Source organism: Anser brachyrhynchus, assembly GCF_964034855.1.
Source record: "Anser brachyrhynchus genome assembly, chromosome: 19".
Classification (NCBI taxonomy): Eukaryota; Metazoa; Chordata; class Aves; order Anseriformes; family Anatidae; genus Anser; species Anser brachyrhynchus.
The window spans coordinates 5,263,445-5,284,872 of NC_137712.1; the positions used below are offsets into that span (position 1 = coordinate 5,263,445).

Genomic DNA, 21,428 nt, shown 5'->3' on the forward strand with positions numbered 1-21,428 from the left:
AATCATCTGTTTATATACCCACTTAGTTTTTATCATGCCTTAGGCATCATTCTCCACCAGTAAGCCCTTACACAACTGAACTACTGTTTGCTTTTGCTGTTAATTGTTTTGCTGAAGTGTCAGTGTATGCTGTATCTTAAAGAACTGCATTTTGCAGATCTCTCAGACACTTCTGTTGAAAATTTTTTCCACGACTTAAAATGCTGGTGTAAATAAGCTACTTTAAGAGAAGCTGGTTGTAGGATGGTTTTGAGTTTTCAGGTTGTTTGAAATGTTTGCTCATATCTTAACTTGTTCTGGTTGGTTGGTTCAGAGCATTTCAATAAAGAGGTTCTCTCTCTCTCACAGCCTGTCCAAATAGTTGACTTCCTTCGCTTTCAAATCCTAAGTAAGTATTTCATTTCCATCTCCTGAATGTGAAGGACAGGATATATTGGGAAAACTTTAGCTCTGATTTGAGTATAGAGCCTCTCGAGAGCTGTCAGTTAGCGCTGATGCAGTGTGGCATGCGAGGATGGAACGTGCTCCTTTACTGCCTTGTGATACTGTGCAATATACACACACATTTAAAGTACAGTTAATGTTTTAGGGATTTTTTTTAAGCCCTTGGAAAGAGTAAAATGAGCACTCTGTTTTGTTTGCCCTTATTTTCTGTCTTTTGCTATTATGTGCTTCTTACTAGCAGCAGTTTACAAAGAAGCCTATTTTCTGTATAATGGGATGGGTTGCAGACAGACAGTCAAAGCAGCAAACCTTTGAGTAGCGCAGCTGAGGATGTAACTATAACTACATTTGACTTGTTTTCAGTCAAGCTTTCTTTTTCAGCTTTCCCATCTTCATGCTTCCTTTTCAGAGATGTTGTGCAATGTTTGTCTCATTGTGTCTTTTGCCAAGTAGTTATGTAAGCCATTGATTGCATTGCATTGTATAATTTTATTTAAAAAAACAAACAAACAAAACAAAACTATGAAGTGCTATTAAGAATGTGATTGATTTATTAGATCAATAGTTATATTTTTTTTGTATTTGGAATTTACAGAAAACTTGATTGTAAGTAGGCAGAAAATGAAGAATAATTAAATGTTTAAACAAATGCCAAATACAGAAACACATATCAATTCCATGAGTAGTGAATGCAAATTGGATATGAATGGAGAGCTGTTTGAAACGTCTGCAAATTTACTGGTGTTCAGAAACCTAACTGCAGGACGATCTTTGAGGTGATAGATGCCATTTGGTAATATTTCATCTGCTTCTGCAGGGCATCAGCTTCAACTGGTTGACTCTCAGTAGCTACGTGTTAGCTAATTAATCTTGTAATTTGCTGTCATGTTACTAGGTGAACCTGTATTCTGGTAGCAGCATGAATTTGAGCTAATGGTTTCCTAATGATTGAAATAGCTATAACAGCCCTGGCCCCCATGGTTGTCTTCAGCTCTCCTCCAGTTTTCAGAAAACATCAGGTTGCTCTTACTGAAAGGTCTGCCTGCTAATACAGATAGTTTTCAGATGTATTTATTAATATAACTGAGCTGCACTCACCTCTTTATACAGTATATTTTTATATATTATGTAATATATATATACACACTATATAAACACCATACTAAAGTAATATATTGATATATATTATGCCTGTCTTTAATATCAAGCTATTACGTAGCTTTTGCTCTGAGACGAAGCAGAGTTAGTTTTTAATTGGGTATTTTTTCTGTTTATGGCATCTTAAGACTTTTCCTAGGAAATTATAGAACTTTGTTAGGTGGACTACTCTGGAAGATTTGCCTAGAGAGTTTATAATTAGATTACAATTAAATTATAAACTTTTTTCACAATAAACATGTAAGCTCAACAGCACAACTGTATCATTTGAACAGCCATCTCCAGAAAAGGCAAAACAGAAACACTGTGTTTAAAACACAAGAAAACAAATGTAACCTTGCCTTAAAATACATTATCATTTAATCTCCATATTTAAAACTTTGTCTGTGTGCAGAAGTGTCTTTAGTCAGTATAAAAATCTAATTAAATCTTCTCATGGTAGCGATACATGGCTGACCCCCTCTTTACTGGAGCATCGTATTAGAATAATAAACCACTCCCTGCTGAGAGACACTGTCATTGACAGGCAAGCGAGACGCTTTGGCTGCTGATTAGAAAAGGTTGATCAGGCTCGTATTGTCTTCCGAGCCCGCACAAAATCCTTTATTGGCCCTTCTGTGGCAGAACTTCTGAAATGCCGCTTGGCAGCCTGCGGCCTGGCGTGGGGCCGGCCGGGATCCCAGCCAGCGCCGGCTCGCGTCGGGCCAGTCACTCGCATCACGGTGGGCAGCCTTTTTAATAGGGACCCTCAATGCACAGAGACTGCTCTTTTTGTAATCATTTACTGTAAAAACCTTTGTAGCATCTCAGAATTTCTTTACTGTGGTAAGCACCTTGACATTCGTTCCTTACAGGAGCCTGCATTTTACACTGTTTCCGAGCTCCATATTCTTGAAGCTAGGCAATTTTAATGGTCATGTTTGTATTTTCCTAAGGAGATTGTCATTCCTTATTTTTTTACTTTAGGCAGTTTTCTCTCTTAGTATACTTACATAAATAGGTTTTTTATTTTTTTTAGTAGGCTGAAAACTTCTCCCTGCTTGCACTGGAGACAGCTCCTAAAGGAGTTCTTTTACCTCAGATGTTTTGGGCGGGAAAGCTGGGTTATGTTTTACTCTTTAAGGAACCTGTGCAGGTGAGGTAAAGAGATGCAGATACAAGAATATACTTTTGAACAGAGCAATGTTTGCTTCCCTTAGTACTTTTTTGGCTTCCATCTGGACTTCAGCCCCACGAAGTACTTCAGTCTCTGCTCTGCCTGGTGAGCACAGTGGAGCAGCACAGGCAGAGCACAGACTCCAGCATTTAAAAAGCCACAGCGAACATAAATCCTTTCTGATCTCCGCTGTGGTTGCACACTGATCCTTGTGTGTGAGGGGAAATAACATCAGATGAGAGAGAACCTGATTACAAGAGTGGGAAGGTAGCCAAGAAGGTGCAGTGAAATTCTGGAGAGTCGCTTCACTGAGGTGTCTGGACTGTGTTTGGCAGGCCCAAGGGTTACTGGCACGATAAGCACTTTCCTCTAGCAGACTCCGTTGTTTACTTCTGCTGGTGGTGGTGGAGTTGAAAGAGAATTTCGTTTTCCAGAGTACTTAAGGGAATTAATCCTCTACCCCACTGACTTTCAGTGGAAGCGATGCAGTTCATTTCCATGCGCCCTGTAAAAATCCCAACCGAAGGCAACTTGCTCTGGAATGAGAACAGCTTGTTTAAAAAGTCACGGAGGAAAAGGTGATGAGAGGCATGTCTTCTAGAAAACAATGTTTTGAAGGGCTTCTCTCCTCCAAATGTTTGTACAAGAGAGTCTTGAATTAATAAATACCTAATTGTACTTGTTATATGCAGCTTTTGTACTAGAGGGGTGTAAAGATGACCTTGAAGGAGACTTTGGATAAACCTCTGAGTTTTAAGAGATTTTTCATCTCTGTAGTACTGGAGGAAGGTTTAAATACTTGGTCAAAGCATAAGCCCGAAGTGAAAAATCAGGATTAAGTATGAAAACGACTCAAGAAAACTTAAGAAGTACATGATCATAAAACTTGAAAGAGGTTTTATGGTAAAAGTTTTTGATAAATTGATTGTACTGTGTTGCACAAGTCATTGTTTGTTACAGTATTTCATCTTTTTTTGTTTTTAACACCTCTATAGAAAGTCAGTTGGGAGTTTGACTATCTGCTGTTGCATTTGTAAAAGGTGGAAGGTGATGGTATTTGGGAAACAGATGACCAGTCAGTTCCCAAGAGGCAAGAACGAGAGGGTTGCAGTTGTGCATCCATTTGGTCCTTGGTTTCCAAAGGTGGCTGTGAGTCTGGTTGACTATGGCTTCACAGCGGGCACTGCTAGAGATGCTGTTTTATGGCTATAACGGGTCACATTCTGCCCCTTAAATGACATGGGCTGTCCAAGGTTTGGGTGAGGATAATGTTAACGAACAAGCTGGGGATGGGGACTCGGCTGCCCTGCTTGGCTTCGGAGGCTGTGTTTCTGTGTTAGTTCAGGGGCGCCGAGCATCCCAGCTCGTTTTTAACATGCTCCGTTCCCTGCCTTCAGTAAAACTCAGCTTCTTACAATAATGGAAGTGCCTCTGTGCTGTCTGTAATTATTCTTGCTGTCTCAGACTGAGCGTGCTGACATGAGATTGAAATTTGAAAAATCCTGCACTCCAAAGTGCTTGGAGAAGGGCTCGCTCATCAAGTCTGTTTGCAGGAAATAAGACAAGGGGTTAGCGTCCTTGGTTTTGTGTGCAAGCATTTGTAATGCTGATCAACACAGCTGATGGAGAGCTGTTTATGAGCCACCAAACATGGGTATTTTTTTAAAAGCTTCTAATGCCTCTTCTGTATTCAAGGACTTCTCATATTTAACTTGGCATTTGAAGAAGCAACAGGTTTTCTGTTTGGACCTTTCACCTGCCAAGGCTTTTTCCTGCTGTTGTTTTTTTTGACTTTTTTAAAAATTTTTGTTTGTTTGAGTAAGTATAAACAGTTAACGTATGTGAGGTGTGTACACACACACAAAGATATGTCCGTGTGTGTCCTTTCTTTTAAAAAATGGTAGACTTCATAGCCTCACAGGCTCAGACAAAATTGTTGGGTACAGTTAATATGACTGAATGATTTGTGGCTGCCCATCTATAATGCATTCTTCAAAATTGTATACTAGTTTTTGAGAAGTCATCATGAAAATTGAATCTGAGTTACTGATAATGTAAGTAACATCACACTGCACGCTGCAGTGCCGTTTGTGATTCATTACTCTGATGTGCAGTGTGATTTTTTTTAATGTTTATTTTTCACCTTCAATTGCCTGTGTAATTAGAGAAGAATCTCAAGTGTCCTTAAAGGCTTGTATCAAGTACCCTAAGTACCTTAGAAATACTGCTCTTAGGATTTGGCTTTTTTGCCATAGTAAATCATTTTAATAAACCACAAAGATCTTGAAGTGGACAGTCTGCTGTGTCTGCTTGGAGCCTGTTGGTGAGGCCTAAAATTTGAGTCTTTGATTCCTGGTGCTCCCATTATGTATTCCCAAACCCTGTTCTGTAGGAATTATATAATTCTAAAGGAACGAGCAATGCAGTGTGTCACGACTTCAGTGAGATTGCAGAAGCCATGTTTTTAATGCCTTCATGTCTGTAATGTTTTTGTTTTTTTGGGGGGTTGTGCTTTTTCTCTTGACGAATATGCTCCTTCAGGCACTTCTGTTGATCTACGTATCCTTAGATGTTAGCACGTTTACAAGCTTCAGAAATCTGCTTCCACGGTACAGCTAGAGTCCAGTACAGATTCTAAGGTAATAGCAATAGAATAAAACTTTTATATGAAAAAGTTTAAGATCTTTGTTCTGATAGCTTCTATCAAGTCATGAAACATACATTGGGTATGGTAGAGTGGATAACCACACAGCCCACCCTACATGCATTCACGAATGAAGGCTGAAGCTCTGGTACGCGTGCTGCTGCCTGCATTAGATGCTGACATGGCAGAGACAATAAACGGCTCTGTTTTTAGCCAAAACTAAAAGAAAAACATATGGTGAGGATGAGAAATTCTACCGAGACAGATTTTCAGAGTACTGAGCCATTCTGAATTTAAAGCCTGTTTTAAAACCACATGGTACTGCCTGCATAAGGTCAGAATGTGATTTAAGTAGGGGATACTTTGTTTAAAGCAGAAAATGTCAGGGCTTTGGTAACTAAACTGATATAAACAAAACCTGTCTTAGGAAAAGAGAGTGGTTTTGATCATGTTTTGATACTGTTAGACATTCCCCAGAGGTTTGTATCCTTGATCTTCCCTTCCTCTCACTCTGTGCAATTTTTGTTGCCTTCAGTAAGTTCTGGGACTGGATGCACCTAACAAATGATCAGTAAGATCTCCTCCTTCCAGCAGTGCTTGTGTATGGTCAAATACAGGGCAAAAAAAGGTCTAATTGTGCAAAACGTAGTGTGTTTCTTATTCATCAATCTCTCAACCCAAAAGTAAAATATCACTAGTTTTGATAGGTATAGAATACATAATATCATGCATTATCTGTTGCCTTAAATAAAAGGAGGTAAGTACTGTAATTTCTGCTCTGTTGAGGGAGAAATAAAACACAAAAAGTGAGATGAAATTGCTGTTGAAATAAGTCTGCAATAGCAGAGCTGAAAATAATGTGTTATAAAACACTGAATTCCAGCTTTGGAAGAGGAATGGCAGCACAGAATATCAGGATCCCATCACGCAGCCCAAACAATCGGACCTTTTGCCATCTGCAGGGAGCCCTGTTTACTTTGTTTAGGATCCTGGCAAGGCAGCTGAGCCAAAGCCCAGCTCAGCCCATTGTCTTTCCAGAAACAAGACTGAACATGATGCGTTACTTTGAGGATTTCGTCAAAGCACTGCCTGTTGTCTACTGGTTTTACATCAGCATGTCCCAACCTACTCCTGTTTCTCTCTCCCTCAGTTCCTGATTGACGTGCCAGTGCAGGGTTGTTTCTCAGAATTTCTCCTGGAGACGTTTGGCATAGCTTTGCTGTATGGAAACTTGTATGTGCATGCTCAAATTTAGGTTAATAGGTGGGGCACAAATTGCTTAACAAGTTAGAAGTAACTTAAGAACTGTCTTTGTAGATAAATGCTTATATAGTGATTCTGATTCCCATCCAGGCCTCTGGAAATTACTGTTGTTGGCATTTAGTCTTAGTTGTGGAGCAACATCTAGTTTCTCAAACAAGTGGAAATAAAAACAATATATGTATGCTGTGAAGTATTGCTTCTGAAATTGTATTATTACTGATGTTGCATAGTTAGGGAGGGCTGTTTTTCCTCTAGAGGTACATATAAAGGAGTTAATGATGTTTTTCATAAAGCATACAGTCTAGTAACAAGCTCAGACAAGATTCTGATGATGACTGTAAAGTAGATGCATGCTTATTTTGTTAACCAGCATTCACACATTGTAATATCCATATTCATCTCTTGATTACTACCGTGAATTTAAGGCATTTTGAAGAATGTTCCATATAAGTACCAAGAAAGCTATTTTGACTGCATAGAGAAATGTCTATGGGAATTTGACTGCAAGGTCTCTATTTGTAACTTGAGGCTTTCCAAATTAAAGTTACGCTATTTAAGATGGTATACTGGAATTTGATGTTGTGAAGAGAAGTCTTTTTGCTCTGTCTTAAAAAAAAACAAACCATGCACTGATTAACGTATTCTGAAAACACGCTTTTTCTTATTAAACATGTAGATGTCTGGAGACTGATGTAAGGGCAGGTTTGCATTTCATAAGTATTCAGCATGAGAACTCGTGTGCATTTGTAGTACCACTGTCAACTCATACCTTTGAGGAAGTTCCTTATGTGTTTACACCATGTCACTTATCAGTGGATTCGCAGTGGTACTGAAGAATGCAGAACTGTGTGTGTTGAATAAACAATGTAGTATAAATAACGCATTTTACCATAAAACAATATTTCATTGTTGTAATAGGATGACACCAATGCACAGCATTCCTGTCCCATGAGGTTTGGTCCTTGCAGGGATTGTGCTGGCACGCAGTGTGCACAGCCACATAGTGAGTTGAATCATGAAACTGGTTTACGTTTAATACATTTATTTTATTTTATCTATTTTTTTAAGCCAGATTAGCTCTCTGATCCAGCTCTCCCAGCACAGCTGAGGGGGCTGGGATGTGTCAGTGCCTTATGTCACTGGTGGTGCTGAAGACTGAAGATTGTTGAATCACAGCCTCAGGTTTCTAAATGCCTTTGTGAGTCCAACCCTTAAACACTCTGTCTTGGCTTCTAGAGAACTGTCCAAACTACTCAGCATGCGTTCTTAAGTGCTGTACCAGTTTGGCCTTTTGTGAGTGAGAAGTGCAGATGGCTAAGTGTTTGGTACAGCTATACGTGCATATGCTTTTGAAGCAGACCACCCTGTGTTTATATGTAAACACTTTTAGACTATTTAGGCACAGAAGTTAATCTTTTGCATCCACTCAATAATGAAACGTAATTCCTTTATGACCAAAATAAGACTGCTAGCAAAGTGGAAAACAGGCTATCTTGCCGGAATAAGTGGAAAGCTGCCTCCTCTCGGGTTTGGAGCTGAATCTTTCAGATTTCAGATGCACGTTGTCTCACTTCTCCATGCTGGGCTGGGGATGAATTGTGGTCCAGGATATCTTAGCAAATTTGCTCCTTCCAATCCGCACATTCTGGCTTGCTTCTTCCCACACCCGTGGAGTCACACTACCAAGATGTTCTGGTGCCAGAACTCCCTCGTGCTTGCTGTATGTTGTAGCCCCCAGCCGGAGGAGCTGTATGGAACTCGAGTTCCAAGTTTGCCTCTTGTGCCCTCAGTCTACCTCGTGGTAGTTAGAAGTTTGTTAGTTGAATAAGGTAATATTTTTGCTTTACAGCGTATCATGAATAAAGATTTCACAGCAGGAACGGAGGCATTAAAGGAGTAGCGGAAGAATGAGTTAGTGCGCAGATGACAAAGGAACAGAAGGAAGCACAATGAGCTGTTGTGAGGAGCCTGGCTGAAGTCTTCCACCAACAGAAACTTTGAATTTGGATGAGAGAAGAGAGAGGAAACCATTGCAGCAGTTTGTTCAGAAAGGTCAGGAGGGCAGTGGTAGGTCTGTAAGACAAGACAGCCTGGCAAGGAGGTTTATGGCTGGGGAGAAGTTGGTCAAAACAGGCAAATGGCCTTAGTACTGAAGTCAGGAAACAAGCATTTTTAAAGAGGTTCTATACAGAAGAGCAATGGCCTGAAATAACAACAAATCAACAAAACCTGTGGAATTTGGGGAAAGAGGCAGAGACTTCCAGGTTCGATGTACAGATATTGCAGGTTGTGACAGCTGTCTAATCTAATGTCTTGAGACTTGAAGGTGCTTTCTCAGCGTGAGAGTTGTTGAATTTCTTTTCATGCTCTTCATTGCTTATCCAAGCAGGAAGTGTCATTTCCCAAAAGCTGGCAGAGGTCACTGTTTTAATAACTATTGTTAATTGATGCTGCTCAAAAGCCTTCTATCAACTTGAATTTGCTACCTGCAGAGACTTGCTCAGCAGGTAGCTGAATCAAATTAAAACTTTAATTCTGCGGTTAATAAATCATGCTAGAACTGTGACTGTAAGTTTTAAAAAATAATATTTCTCTAATCAGATTTTCTGAAAGCTATTTATTCTCTTTATAGAACCTGGGATATTCAAAATCCTGCCACTGTTAAAAGCATTCAGTCGATTATTCAGCCTAGTTCTGAAAAAAATAGTTGTGCCATTGGTCTTACCGGAGTGGAAGCAGGCTCTTTGCACCCGTCTTTATTAGTGAACACTACACATGCTAGCAAAAGCTTGCAGCACCAGCCCATCTTTCTGAAAAATCGGTCACATAAAAAGAAGCTATTAGCTGTGATGAAAATAGTAACTAAAAGCCCTCCCAGAAATGTGGGAGCAAGTAAATACAGTGCTAGTAAGAGAGAGAATGTGTGGAGAGTTTCCCCTTTTGCTGTCCAGAATATCATGAATCACAGATTCAACAGAATCGGAGCATCTCTTCACCTCATGTGTGGGTTTTTCACTGAGTGTATAAGGAAAGATTAAGCTCCAAAGTATTACAAACATCTGTCTGTTTCTATCTCTATCTAAAACCATTTAACAAAATTTTCTTTCTTCTGGAAGACCTCCTCCAAAAATTAATACCTATATTTCTAATTTTTAAACTGTACTGTTGAGTGGGAAAAAAAATGAACAGCATGCAAGTGAAACACTGCGTGGGATAAATGCTATTTAAATCTTGCTGAAGTTGCTAAACGTCACGCTAACGTTGGATCACTGGATTTAATCCAGTAAAAATGAAAATAGAAAAATAAAAAGGAGAGAGAAAGAGGTCACATTAGAGAACTAAGCCATCTGTCCAGTACAGAATTGAAAGGTATTTATAATGAATTAGTTTTTCATATTATTGTCTTATGGAGGTTCTAGGAGGGAATCAAAGAGTGTTTATCTACAAAGATGGTTCCTGAGTTATTTCTGTGTTGTCAACCTGATGTTTCTCTATAAAACGTCTTGCTTAGTGTTTTGCATAACTAATTAGTCCATTTTAATCAGTATTTTGTAACTGGCTTCCAAAGTTTCTTCCAGTTGTTCCAGGCATTATTCTCGTAATATGGACTAAAGGGCTCACATACATGCTTATTGGCAAAACTGCTGAGAAATTTTCAAAGAGTATCTCTGGTGCTTTATTATAGTGTTGTTTGTCTGCACGTTCATAAGAAAATTATTTGGAGTATAGCATTTTGAATTAGTTCTAGCCTTTCTGGTGTTTGTGAAGTAGATTGTTAGATTTGACTTTTGCAGTATTACCATAGCATGTTTGTACCAAACAGTATTGTACTACATTAAAATGAAAATAACGATTTATGGTGTTGACAGCCTTGGAGAACATCTGATGTTACGTCTGATCTTACTGGACAGGTTCTGTTGCACATTCAGATGCGTACCCCCGAGTGTTACTATTTATCATTTTTAAAATAAAGATTTTCTGTCAAAAATATAATTTTGAAACCTCTTTAAAAATCATGAATCTGTGTCATGAGGGGGAGAAGGATGAAAAAAATGGGAGAGGGAAGTTGTTACAAGGCAGCTATTAAAGCTTCTTTAAAGATCCTCCCTCTGACTAGTAAAATGACATTAACTAAATTGGTTTAGTATTTGATACGATGTAATGATCGGAAGTCTTGTTGGTCGAGTCTGTCGTTCCTTACTGACTGGGCTGTGTCCCCATCTGGATCATGGCGCAGTTACTGCTCAAGTTACTCGAAGCTCTTTTGAATAGAATGGGACTAACCGAGGGTCTTAAAGTTAGGTTTTTTGAGGTCTGGAGGAATAAGCAAGATGAAATTGTGTCTATGAAGAATTAAAATACTGTGCTGTAATTGAATGCATGAACTCCTGGGCATGGTCTTTTGCAGTCCGTCTTCAGACCTGTTGGAGCATCCTTTGCATGATAGAGAAGCTGTGGGAAGGGGTTTGTCTCCCCATTATCTCTCCAGACACTCTTTTCAATCCTTTGTAGGTGGAGCAGTGCTTGTTTAAGGACAGGAGAGGAAGTTACTGCCTTACGATTTCAGTTCATATTTAATTCTGAGAGTTCCATGTGTTTTTTTTCTTCAGATGCAGATATGCCTAATATTTCAGCAAATTTATTTCCACTGGCTTTCCCCTGCTTTGTGTTACTATTTCTGTGTCTGTAAGTGCTCATTCCAACCAGCATCTATTGAAGTAGGAAAAAACTGAGACACGGTAAATACATTAAAAGTTAAAGGTGCTTACAGCGGAAGTAAAATGACACTTTTCTCCATCCTTAACTGGTATGCTTTCTGATACTATATAAGAAATCCTAACATAAATAGGAGCCGTCATATTTTTGAGCTGTAATTTACTGGATTGAGATGTGTAAATTGTGACTGCTTATTTTGGCATTAAATTAATGTATTTCAGCTCTGCAAAATAAGTTCCAGACAGCAGCTTTTTCTCTGACCCTTTTTCCAGACAGCCTCAGGAGTGCTCTTTATCTTGTCTTTATCGTATGTTCTTCAGTTTTCTCTCAGATCGTCACCAGCTATGCTTCTACGTTGCTGTGCTGCATCTGACTTATCATATCCATCCTTCCACAAGATGTTTTACCAGATGTCCTCTCTGAAGGGCATATCTCTAGAAGAATTTGCCTTAGATTAGGTTGTTTGTCATTTTATATTTGAGGCTGTCATGTAGCCAGGCTAATCTAGTAATTTTATGTGAATCTTGAAGAATCCTTCTGTTCTGATGAGTCCTCAGGAAGCCCTGATGTCTACTTAAAAAAAATAATAATAATAATGGAAAAAAGGCAAAGGGGTCTTGGATTTTCTCTGGCATCCTCTTGAGTGAGGGAAGGAAAGGAAAATCTACCTGTAAGGACAGTCCCAGGAGCTGCTGTGCCTTGCCAGAGTAAAACGTATTTCCTTAGGAGTCTGTGTGTGCGGGGGGGTTCTTGGCAATTTTGTTTGTTTGTTTGCTTGTGGGTTTTTTGGAGGGATGGGGTTGAGGGGAGGGTGTCAACTGACCTATGAAGAGTGTTACAAAATTAACAGGCTTCTAAATGCAAAATATGTTACTAACCAGCTTCTGAAAGACCTTAGCGTGGAATTAACACAAACAGCAGTCTTCAGAAGATTTCTGGTTTGTATCAGCTTTTTTAACCAATGGGTTAGCTTTGTGCCTGATTTCAGTTAGGCCTCTTCACAAGCATGGAATTCCCTGTTTGCCTTATACCAGTCATTTCTGAAAGAAAAAGGAGGGCTTTTTCTTCTGCTGCTCAGGTAGCACAAGATGATTGTTGGGTTTGAGTCAAGTTTTAATGCACGCAGTCAAGAGAAGTTTTACATTTAAAAATAATCAGGTCCAAGAGTTGAAGAATTGCTTACCTCCAACCAGCCTGGATCACATTTTCAAAGGATAAATGTGCATGTCCACCGGGGTTTTTCAAAAAGACACAAGCAGATTAAATGCCCAAATCCAACTGTTGTTTATACAATTTAAAATTACTTGAATTTTTCTTCCTTCATGCATATCGTCTTTGTCAGTATGCAAGGAGCCCTTGTCTTATGATGTGCAACTTTTTGTATTTTGTTTGTGTTTAACTTATTATCACCCTAACCTCAGAAAACTAGAAAATTTAAGTTACGCAATAATTTGCATTAGAGTGTCCCAGGCTGTGTTCACACACAAGTGATAATTTATTTGCTAAGCCTGCAGTAATTGCATTTACAAAGCAGCATAAACTCTCATAGTGTATTTAAAAAAAAAAAAGTATGGGATTCAGTAATGTTTAAAAATAGGTGTGTGCTGTTGGTGTGTAGATTATTCATTCTGAAGCATTTACATGCCTCTTTCACCATGCTATGGAAGTTCTTGGCTTATGGATATTTTGAAGGCTTACTAGCAAGCAAGCTGTTAATGAGTCATTCAAATGAACAGGGAAACTTTTTTCTGCACAACTGGAAAGGCGGATTAAGGTTTTATTGCAAAATTGGCGTAACTAATTCCACTCTTTTGTTATATTTAAAAAATGGACTGATTTTACCAGCTGTGTATGTATAACTTCCTTGATTCATACATTATATATATGTGTGTATGTATATGTGTGTATGTATATATATATATATGTATATTTCTGGTGGTTATTTTTAATCCCTTGCAAAGTAAAAAATGGAGGGTAGCTCCTGGGGGGACGGGGGGCTGGTTTTTTTTTTGTTTGGTTTTTCCAGCAACTAACATTAGACCTGGGTAACTTTGAAGAGCAAGAATTCAAGGTTTTTTGCCTTCATCTAAGCAGGTTAAAGAGAAATAATTAGATTTTTCAGTTTTATTGTTGATCTAACTAGGGCAACTGAGTTTCCAAAATCTTTTACAAAAATCTTTTATCAGAGCACATATGTGAGCTAGCATGAAAGTAATTTGTAAAGAAATGCATTCATGGTTCTGTGATCAAGTTGCAGAGTTGGTAAATGCACAAGATGTTAGTGTCAGTAGTGCCCCTCCTGACCGATCTCTTACAGAGTTGGTAAGTGTGGCATCTCCCTGTTTCGAAAAGGTGTGAAAACTTTTCAGGTTTCAGAATGGGAGTTTCTTGTTGGGCTTCATCGTTCAGTGACTCCTATGAGTAAGCTCATCTACAAGCCCTTGATCTTGGTGTCCTGTAACTTTGACGGGGAAAAAAATCCCATAGGGAGTTTACTTGACAAATACTGCCGGGTGTTTTGTTCCAAACATTTGCAGACTCACCTGTTGCATAATAAAGGATGTTTGGCTCAGTTTAAGAATGTTTTGCAGAAATACTTTTCTCTTAAACAAAAACATATTTAAATATCCAGACTCACACTGTTTAAAATGCTGTGTGTTTTTGTTTGAATATGTATATACAGCATCCACCTAGGCTCATAGTTCTTCTGTATCTAAGGTCAGGCAAGATTCCTTTTTTTTTCCTCATACAATATTTCATTTTGTACATGTTTTGCCATCTTCCCTTCTCCCGTGTGCTGACAGAGCCCTGCTCCAGCTCTCCCCATGTCACGTTACAGCTGCTTTATGGTGGAGGCAGCAGGGCCATTTCCCTTCTCCTCCGTAGCGGTGTTTTTGTCTGGTCTGTGGTGGGCAGCTCTCGTGGTCAGTACTGGATCGAGCACTGCGGGGTCTGCAGCCTCTCAGAGATCATTTTGTAAGGAGCTGACATCTCGGTAGGCCTCGGGGGCCTCCTGTCTCTGCTATTTGCTGTGTCACGTTTCAGTTCTCAGTTCCGACTCCCATGCTGGTTTCCAGAGGATGGCACGTTGTTCCCTTACCTGTTTGGAAATGTGGGACAGTCTCTGAAGATGGCATAGAGCAGTACCCGGCCCTGCACTCTTGAGTGTTTCTATTAGTAGCCGAAGAGGAAGCACAGAAACATCCCTGATACATCACAGAGACGATGCCAAGGGCAAGGGGAACTGGAAGTGGTATAGGAGGACAGATCAGTTTACAGCGCAGTATTGACTGTGTGGTAAACTTTGCTGAGGCAGATAGTGTGCGTTTCAACGTGTCCGAAGGAATGGCTAAAGGACGTGAGACGTGCACATAGGATGGGATGCCGTGGCCTGGGAAACGAGCAGTCTGCAAGGAAGCTTTCACCGTCAGTGGGTGTGGGGTCTGCTCGCAGCACCGGGTACCCAAGGCAGATGCGTGGGCGCTAGGCCGGGCCTGCCCGAAGGCAGAGGGATTACGCCCTGCAGGAAGGATGTCAGCGTACCGCTGCATGTGGTCACTTCCAGAACGTGCCAGCCAAGTTCAGTCACCAGCGCTCTATAAATGAATTGGAAAATGAATTGTAATAATGAAGTGTAATAAATTGAAAAGATTCAGGAAATAAAAAAAACACTAGGAATGGTTAGAAGGCTCAAAGAGGGGGGTAAGGATGTGATAACCTGTGAATTTCTATGCTGCAAGATTAATGTTGATAATGTAACCTTTGACCTCCCCCCGAGGCAAAAGTATAGGAATATGATAGCAGGAATTTAAGGCTGACAGATTTGGACAAAAAACAAGTAAATGCATGTTTTTAAAGGCAGAGTAATTAATTTTCAAAACAACATAGGGCTCTGGTGTGTTTCCTTTTATCAGTAAGTCTTTTAATTGCATTTAAAAATATATATATACGTATCAAAGAGAAATAATTTAAAGACCTGTGGATATTATTAAAAAGGAGTAGTAATCTGTTAGTCTGCCCAGGAGTGTGTGTGTGTTAATTCTGTTGTGTTGCTTTGTGTGGTAGATACGTCGATGATGTGATCAATCGCATTGATAGGATGTTCCCTGAAATGACTATCCAGCTATCCCGGCCAAATGGGACCTCTGCAATGCTTCTGGTAAGTTGCATCATTTAATCCCTTAAGATGGATTTCTTAAGGGATTTAATTAGTATTTCTAAAATGCAGGTTATTAAAGATTATTTTTTTTCCCAGAAAAACACTGTTCTTCATTTGTCCCTGCTGGGGGGGGTGGAGGGGGGGAACATAAGATTTTTTCTTTGCTCTTAGGCAAATGGATGACAAAAAGAATTCTGCATTTAAACATCAGATCTATTACATTTTATTGTTAAATATGGTTGTAGAAATATGAACGCAAACTCAAATACGCACTGTGTTTTTCAGCAGTCTTGGCAATGAGTGTGTCTTAATCATGATAATTAAGAACAAAAAAAGTGGGAGGAAGAGAAAGAAAAAGAAAACCAATATGATTTAAATTTGTTCAAATTGATCTTGGTTCAGTGAATTTCTGTTTTATGATGAAGTCAAGAATTTGCCTTTGAAGTAAATGAGCAGTAAAGGCCGGATTATAGATAAACAAGTCCAATACATTCGACTTATTTCTGCCTGACCAAGCAAGATTTCATTCCAGAAGAGCCTATTGTTCACATCAATTTTCACAGGCAGCTGTTGTGCTTATAGCTAGAGAGGAGTCTTTAAAGTTTTTACTCGAGGATGTTATCACAGAAGTAGAGTCTGTTGAGGTCTAATAGCATGGCAGTTAGAAGCTGATTCTCCTCTAGTAAGATGACAGACAGAAGTCTCATCTTTGCAAACTTTTAAATAAAACTAGAAAATATTCTATACCCCTGTTAAGAATTGGGACCAAATCAATCTTTTCCATCTCAGATTTTTCATGGCACTTCCTCTTATATTTTCCTTTTTCGTCCAGGCAATTACAGAAGGCTTGGGTATAATGTGTATGTGAGTATAGTTCTTGTTTCCAATTAAATGGTAACATGAATCTAAAACTCAGATATTCTGCCAAAACGGATTTGTTGAGTCAATGGATTTTATACTATTTATAGTTTGTTAATTTGAATGCCCTATTATTTTTAGATGTTGCCTGTATTTTTCAAGGTTTTTGTTCACTTTTCTATAGTAAGTATAACTGTGGTTATGTTGTTCTTATTAATCAACTCTCTAACATTCCATTATTAACTTTCTTTGAACAGCCCAAAATTTGCAAGAGATTAACTGAGTCAGAGGTTAAAACAAACAGCTGGCTTCCACTGGAATTAAAACATTTAATCTGCAATTGTTGGATTCACCAAGTGGAACAACATATTCCATAAAAGAATTGAATTCATCAGTGCAGTCTTAAGAAGCTCTAAGTCGTGGAAGCTTTTGCGTTTGCTGCTAAGCTGACTTTATATTTAACTATTTCACCGTAGAAAGATTCTTGGTTTTACTTCCTTGCTTGGAAACCATTTCCATTCTCTTAGGTTCCTCTTTGCATCTAGCGAGTGCCTTCCAATTCTGATGGCTTTTTGAGGTCAGAAAATATGTGATAATTCTCAAGATTTGGGCATGATTAGGAAATTATGCAAATTTTCTTGGATATAACTGGTTAGGAACAAGGTATGTTGGAAGGGTGGACGCTGTAAAAGAAGCACCATTTGCAATCAGTAGTAACTTACTGAATTCCATGTTACAGTTGGTATCCAAATCAAGGACATTATTGCTGCTACAAGACAGCAGCCCTGTATTGAACCAGTGGCATGCATATTTTCCTTGGATCAGAGATCAGAAAGACTGTTTTTAAAGTATTTTTGCATGTGATTGTGTGATGGTTTTATCATTTTTTCTTTTAGCCAGGTTTTCCCTCTCTCCCATCTGTCTCAGTTGATGCTGCCAATATGGCTCTTTCCATCTGGCCCTGACTGCTACAAAAGCTTTTGCTGTTTTCAGCCACAAATCATTCAGCGAAAGGTGCTGCAGGATGGGCAGTGTGAAGAGCACCTCCCCCAGAAGAAGGGAGGTTTCTTCAGTACTTGTGATTTCTCACTCTGAACTCATCCCAAGTTAGATTTGGAGTTACTCCCTTACAGCAGAGTGGTTTACCATAATACCAAAGGATTCAGATAATGCTTGTTTTGTTTAAGAATATTTCACAACCATAGTGTTTGCTCAGAGTTAATTAAGTAACTCTGTGATCTCAACCAGTTTCATCCTTGGACTGTTCATATCATACCTGCCATTGCTTGTGAAGATCTTGGACGTAGAGGTTATCTATTTGTTATGTTAAGACGTCTTTAAATGCAATCATTCAGTTTATCAGAAACACATGTAGTCATTGTCAAAGGCGTGGTAAACAGCGTACATATTTTAAGAATGTGCAAATTATTGGAAGGAGGTGGGGAAGAAAAAGGGTGTGCTTTTGAGATTCTTTGAAACTTCAGAATAACTGGAGACATTGCCAAACAAATAATCTTTAGGAAAAAAAGACCTCATACAGAAAGTTTCAGCCCCACACTGATTGAGGTACAAGTTTATGTGCACATGGAAATCAATTTGTGTCCTTAGCTGTAGAGCTGGGACTTGAAGAGTCTCCGATTCATCCAGTGTTTCAAGAGGAATAATTATCAGTGGTGTGAGCTGCTGGTCTAAGTCTTACGGCTAGTAACCTTTGTATTAAGCTGGGTTCTCCCTAAACAGGGTACAGCTTTCACATTAGCTGAGAACTTTAAGCAAAGAAAAAAGAAAAAAAAAAGAAAAAGAACTATTCCTGGCAGCGCAAATGCTGTGCCTTGAAAGGTTGCTGCCTCCTAGTCCTTTGAGGTTACTGTTTTCTCCAGACAATAAGGAGTTTTTTATGTTTTAGATTTATACACAGCAATTGTACCTCATTAGTCTGGATTTATGCTACACAGACCAAACACATAAATAATTGAAATCTTTCAGAGCTGTGTGAAATCCTCAACTGATTTTAAAAGCAGTTTATCATTTCAAGGTGCTGTTTAATCCCAATCTTCACTAGTGATTTTTCAATTTATCTTTTAATCACACTATGCATAAAAAAGACTAAACATGGAATTATATCAGCTTTAATAAGTGTTGTGCAAAATTAATTTCCAGCAGCAGCAGGGGGAACTGAGGACTCCTTAAGGTTTTTGTGAGATTTTGTTGGTCAAATGCCAGGATCTATATAAATAGATAAACCTCATATCTTAAGAAAACATAAATTGATTTTAATTAATGAAAAATACCTAAAAATACCTTGATTTTTGCTTGTATTAAATGGTTAGTTGTATTCTTAGCTAATACCTTATTTTTTCTAGTAAGGTACCTTGATGGTGTGATTACCGTATGATTGTTTCACATACCTTGTTTCTGCTGCCAAAATTCAGAACACTTTTTCAGTGTGAAGCTACCAATTCCTGTATACAATTCATTTGTTTGATATCAGAAATATTTTACAAACCAGCAAATATTAGCCCTATTTTTTCAATGACAGATATGACTTCTTTAGGGTCACGTAGCTAGCGAGTCCTAGTCGGACACAGGAACTTCCTCTCTTGTCTTGATCCAGGAGCTACTTGGTCTTTAAGGATCTTCTGTCTCCCCAGTGTTTGTAAAGCTATATAAAAGCACTGCTGTACAAGTTAGGAACATTGGGTAAATATTTTTACAAATAATGAATAGTTTTCTATATTTTGAGCTGTTTCTAAAGGGTAATGATATGTATAACTAACTCAATTTGAAAAATTGTTTCTGCCAAACCAAAGCTCATTTCAGAAATCACGAGTTCTTGTTTTCATGTTATCTTAAAAACTTTCTGATGATAAATTCTTTTCATACAATTGTACAGATGCCTAGATTTTTAGTAGATCTTTCCTATAAAAAGTACGAAACATTCTTCTACAAATTCTATTCATTCTCAGTAAAACCAGACACATTTGCATTTCAACTTTCAAGTCTTGTTCCAAGCATTTTAAACAGTCTGATTGTATGGAAGTGGGCTGTATTAATTGCAAATAGGCTTGACATCTGTTCACTAAATCTGAATAATTTCTTCTGTCTGAATTTTGTTTATCAGTGTTTTACATAAAGTCAGGATGATTTTCTCTGGGAAAATGGCTTCTGAAATTTATTATATGCCCAATAAAAAAGGCCACCAAGCTGACTCTTGGTCTAGACACCCTGGTCTTGGGAGAAGCTGAAAAACCAGGGGGAAGAAGAATGCTAATTGATACAAAATTAGTATTAATGTCATACTCGACTAGAAACAATTAACGCTGTTCCTAAGACACACACACGCTCTTTTCACCAAACTGCTTAGCAGTGTAAGCGTTTCCCTTTATCGTTGCGGTGGTTCATTAGGAAGCTACTATTGCCTTAGGACTTGCAGAGCTCCTCCGTTTCTTTCTCGGAGGCAGCACTCGGATGCACGTGGAGCACCTGCTCCTAGTGGGCTGGTGCCTGCGCATCCCTCTGGTGACCTGAAGTTACAAGTTGTAAGATGACTGTGGTTAGTATCTTTTTCTAATTAAACTGACCTTTGTGACATCTGCCTTCCAATTAGCAATGACAGCAAACTTTTCACATGTTGGTGGTTAATTCTCCAGGGGTTTCCAGTTGAGCGTTTCTTCTGGAAGTGAGATGTCTCGTCCCTGCAGAGCAACGCAAAGCAGGGCACTGCAGGCTACTGGCACTGGGGAATCGGTGACTCCAGAAAACGTGGATATCCTGCGTGCTTAATGCTAGCGGGGATGAAAGGTAGGCAGGTTTATGGTGGGAACGTAGCCACTTGTGGTGGCTTAGGCACCTAATTTTAGGCACATGTGATGAGTCTTCATTTGGGGATTTATTCTCCTGGAGACACTAGGTAGGTTTTAACAAAGCTGCTGGGATGTCCAAGGATCCCTTATGTAACTGGGTCTTGAGGAATCTCTTCTGAACCAGTAGGGAGACTGTTGGGACTGCTGTAGCTTCACAGTTTGTTTTTTAAGATTGAGGACCAGCATTTACCAGGCATTTTAAAAATGCATTTGAGGTCGTGTATGTGGAGGTAGAAAGCATTCGATGTGAGCAGTGGGTAGGAATCAAGCTGTAAATTGTTTTCCACTTGTCCAGTGTAAGAATCGGGAAGATGAGGAACGGTCTTTTGATGGGAAAGTGAACAAGAGTAGGAAAAAGTAGAGAAAGACCAGAGAGCCATGTCCTCAGCTTTGCTCCCTCCCACGGGGTTAATGCGCACCGGCGTTGCTGACCAGTCCCAGTGGTTTGCAGGTCTGTGTTGGTGTTTTTACAGTTTTATATTCTGTAAAATCCCTGTAAAACTCCTGCTGTGCTGTAACACAGAATGCAAAAAGAGGCAGAATCCGTTTTGCCATCCGTAGCGATGCTGGACTAGCGTGACTGATCCATAACTGTGACTGGCCATTGGCAAAATCTGGCGTTTAACCTTTGAACAATGTAGTTTGTTCGTCTTATCTGCAGAATGTGCCATGGTACTGGGGGAGAGGATCACCAGCTCATCCTTGATATGCCAAAATGATTTCAAGTCCTTCATTTATGCTGACGTTTTATGGTACACTCTTGCAATTAGGTTAGATTAATGAAAGGTAAATTCCAGCCCTAACATAAAAAATAAAAAATAATTTAAAAAATCCTTGTAAAGAACCTAATTAGTATGTTTATTTATTTAGACTCTAATGGCTTAATTGCATCTTATCTTGCTATTTACAAATAGGCATCATTAAAGAATAACGAGCATGTGAGGGAAGGCGCAGCTTCACACCAGCAGCAGATGAGACACAGGGAAAAAAACAACAAACTAGTTGAAGGCCCGGATGGTGGGTTCTAATTATTTTTTTCTTTTAATACAAAACCTTATTTTTCAGTCTACATAAATAGGATCTCCAACCATTCTAGTGATCAGTAAGATAAATGTAGAAGTGGGAGGAAAAGCTTATGGCTGGCGGTGTCACAAGGAGCAGGTGTCT

The 21,428-nt window shown here is 39.1% G+C and overlaps 1 protein-coding gene across 3 annotated transcripts in view; it reads left to right on the top strand.

The window, feature by feature from the left end:
• MED27 (mediator complex subunit 27) overlaps positions 1–21,428 on the top strand; it is a 141,024-nt gene that overhangs the window by 95,742 nt on the left and 23,854 nt on the right. For all 3 annotated transcript variants that reach the window (XM_080562260.1, XM_080562261.1, XM_080562259.1), the window contains exon 4: positions 15,447–15,540. In XM_080562260.1, coding sequence (XP_080418386.1) covers positions 15,447–15,540 — 94 coding nt within the window. The remainder of the gene's footprint in view (positions 1–15,446; positions 15,541–21,428) is intronic.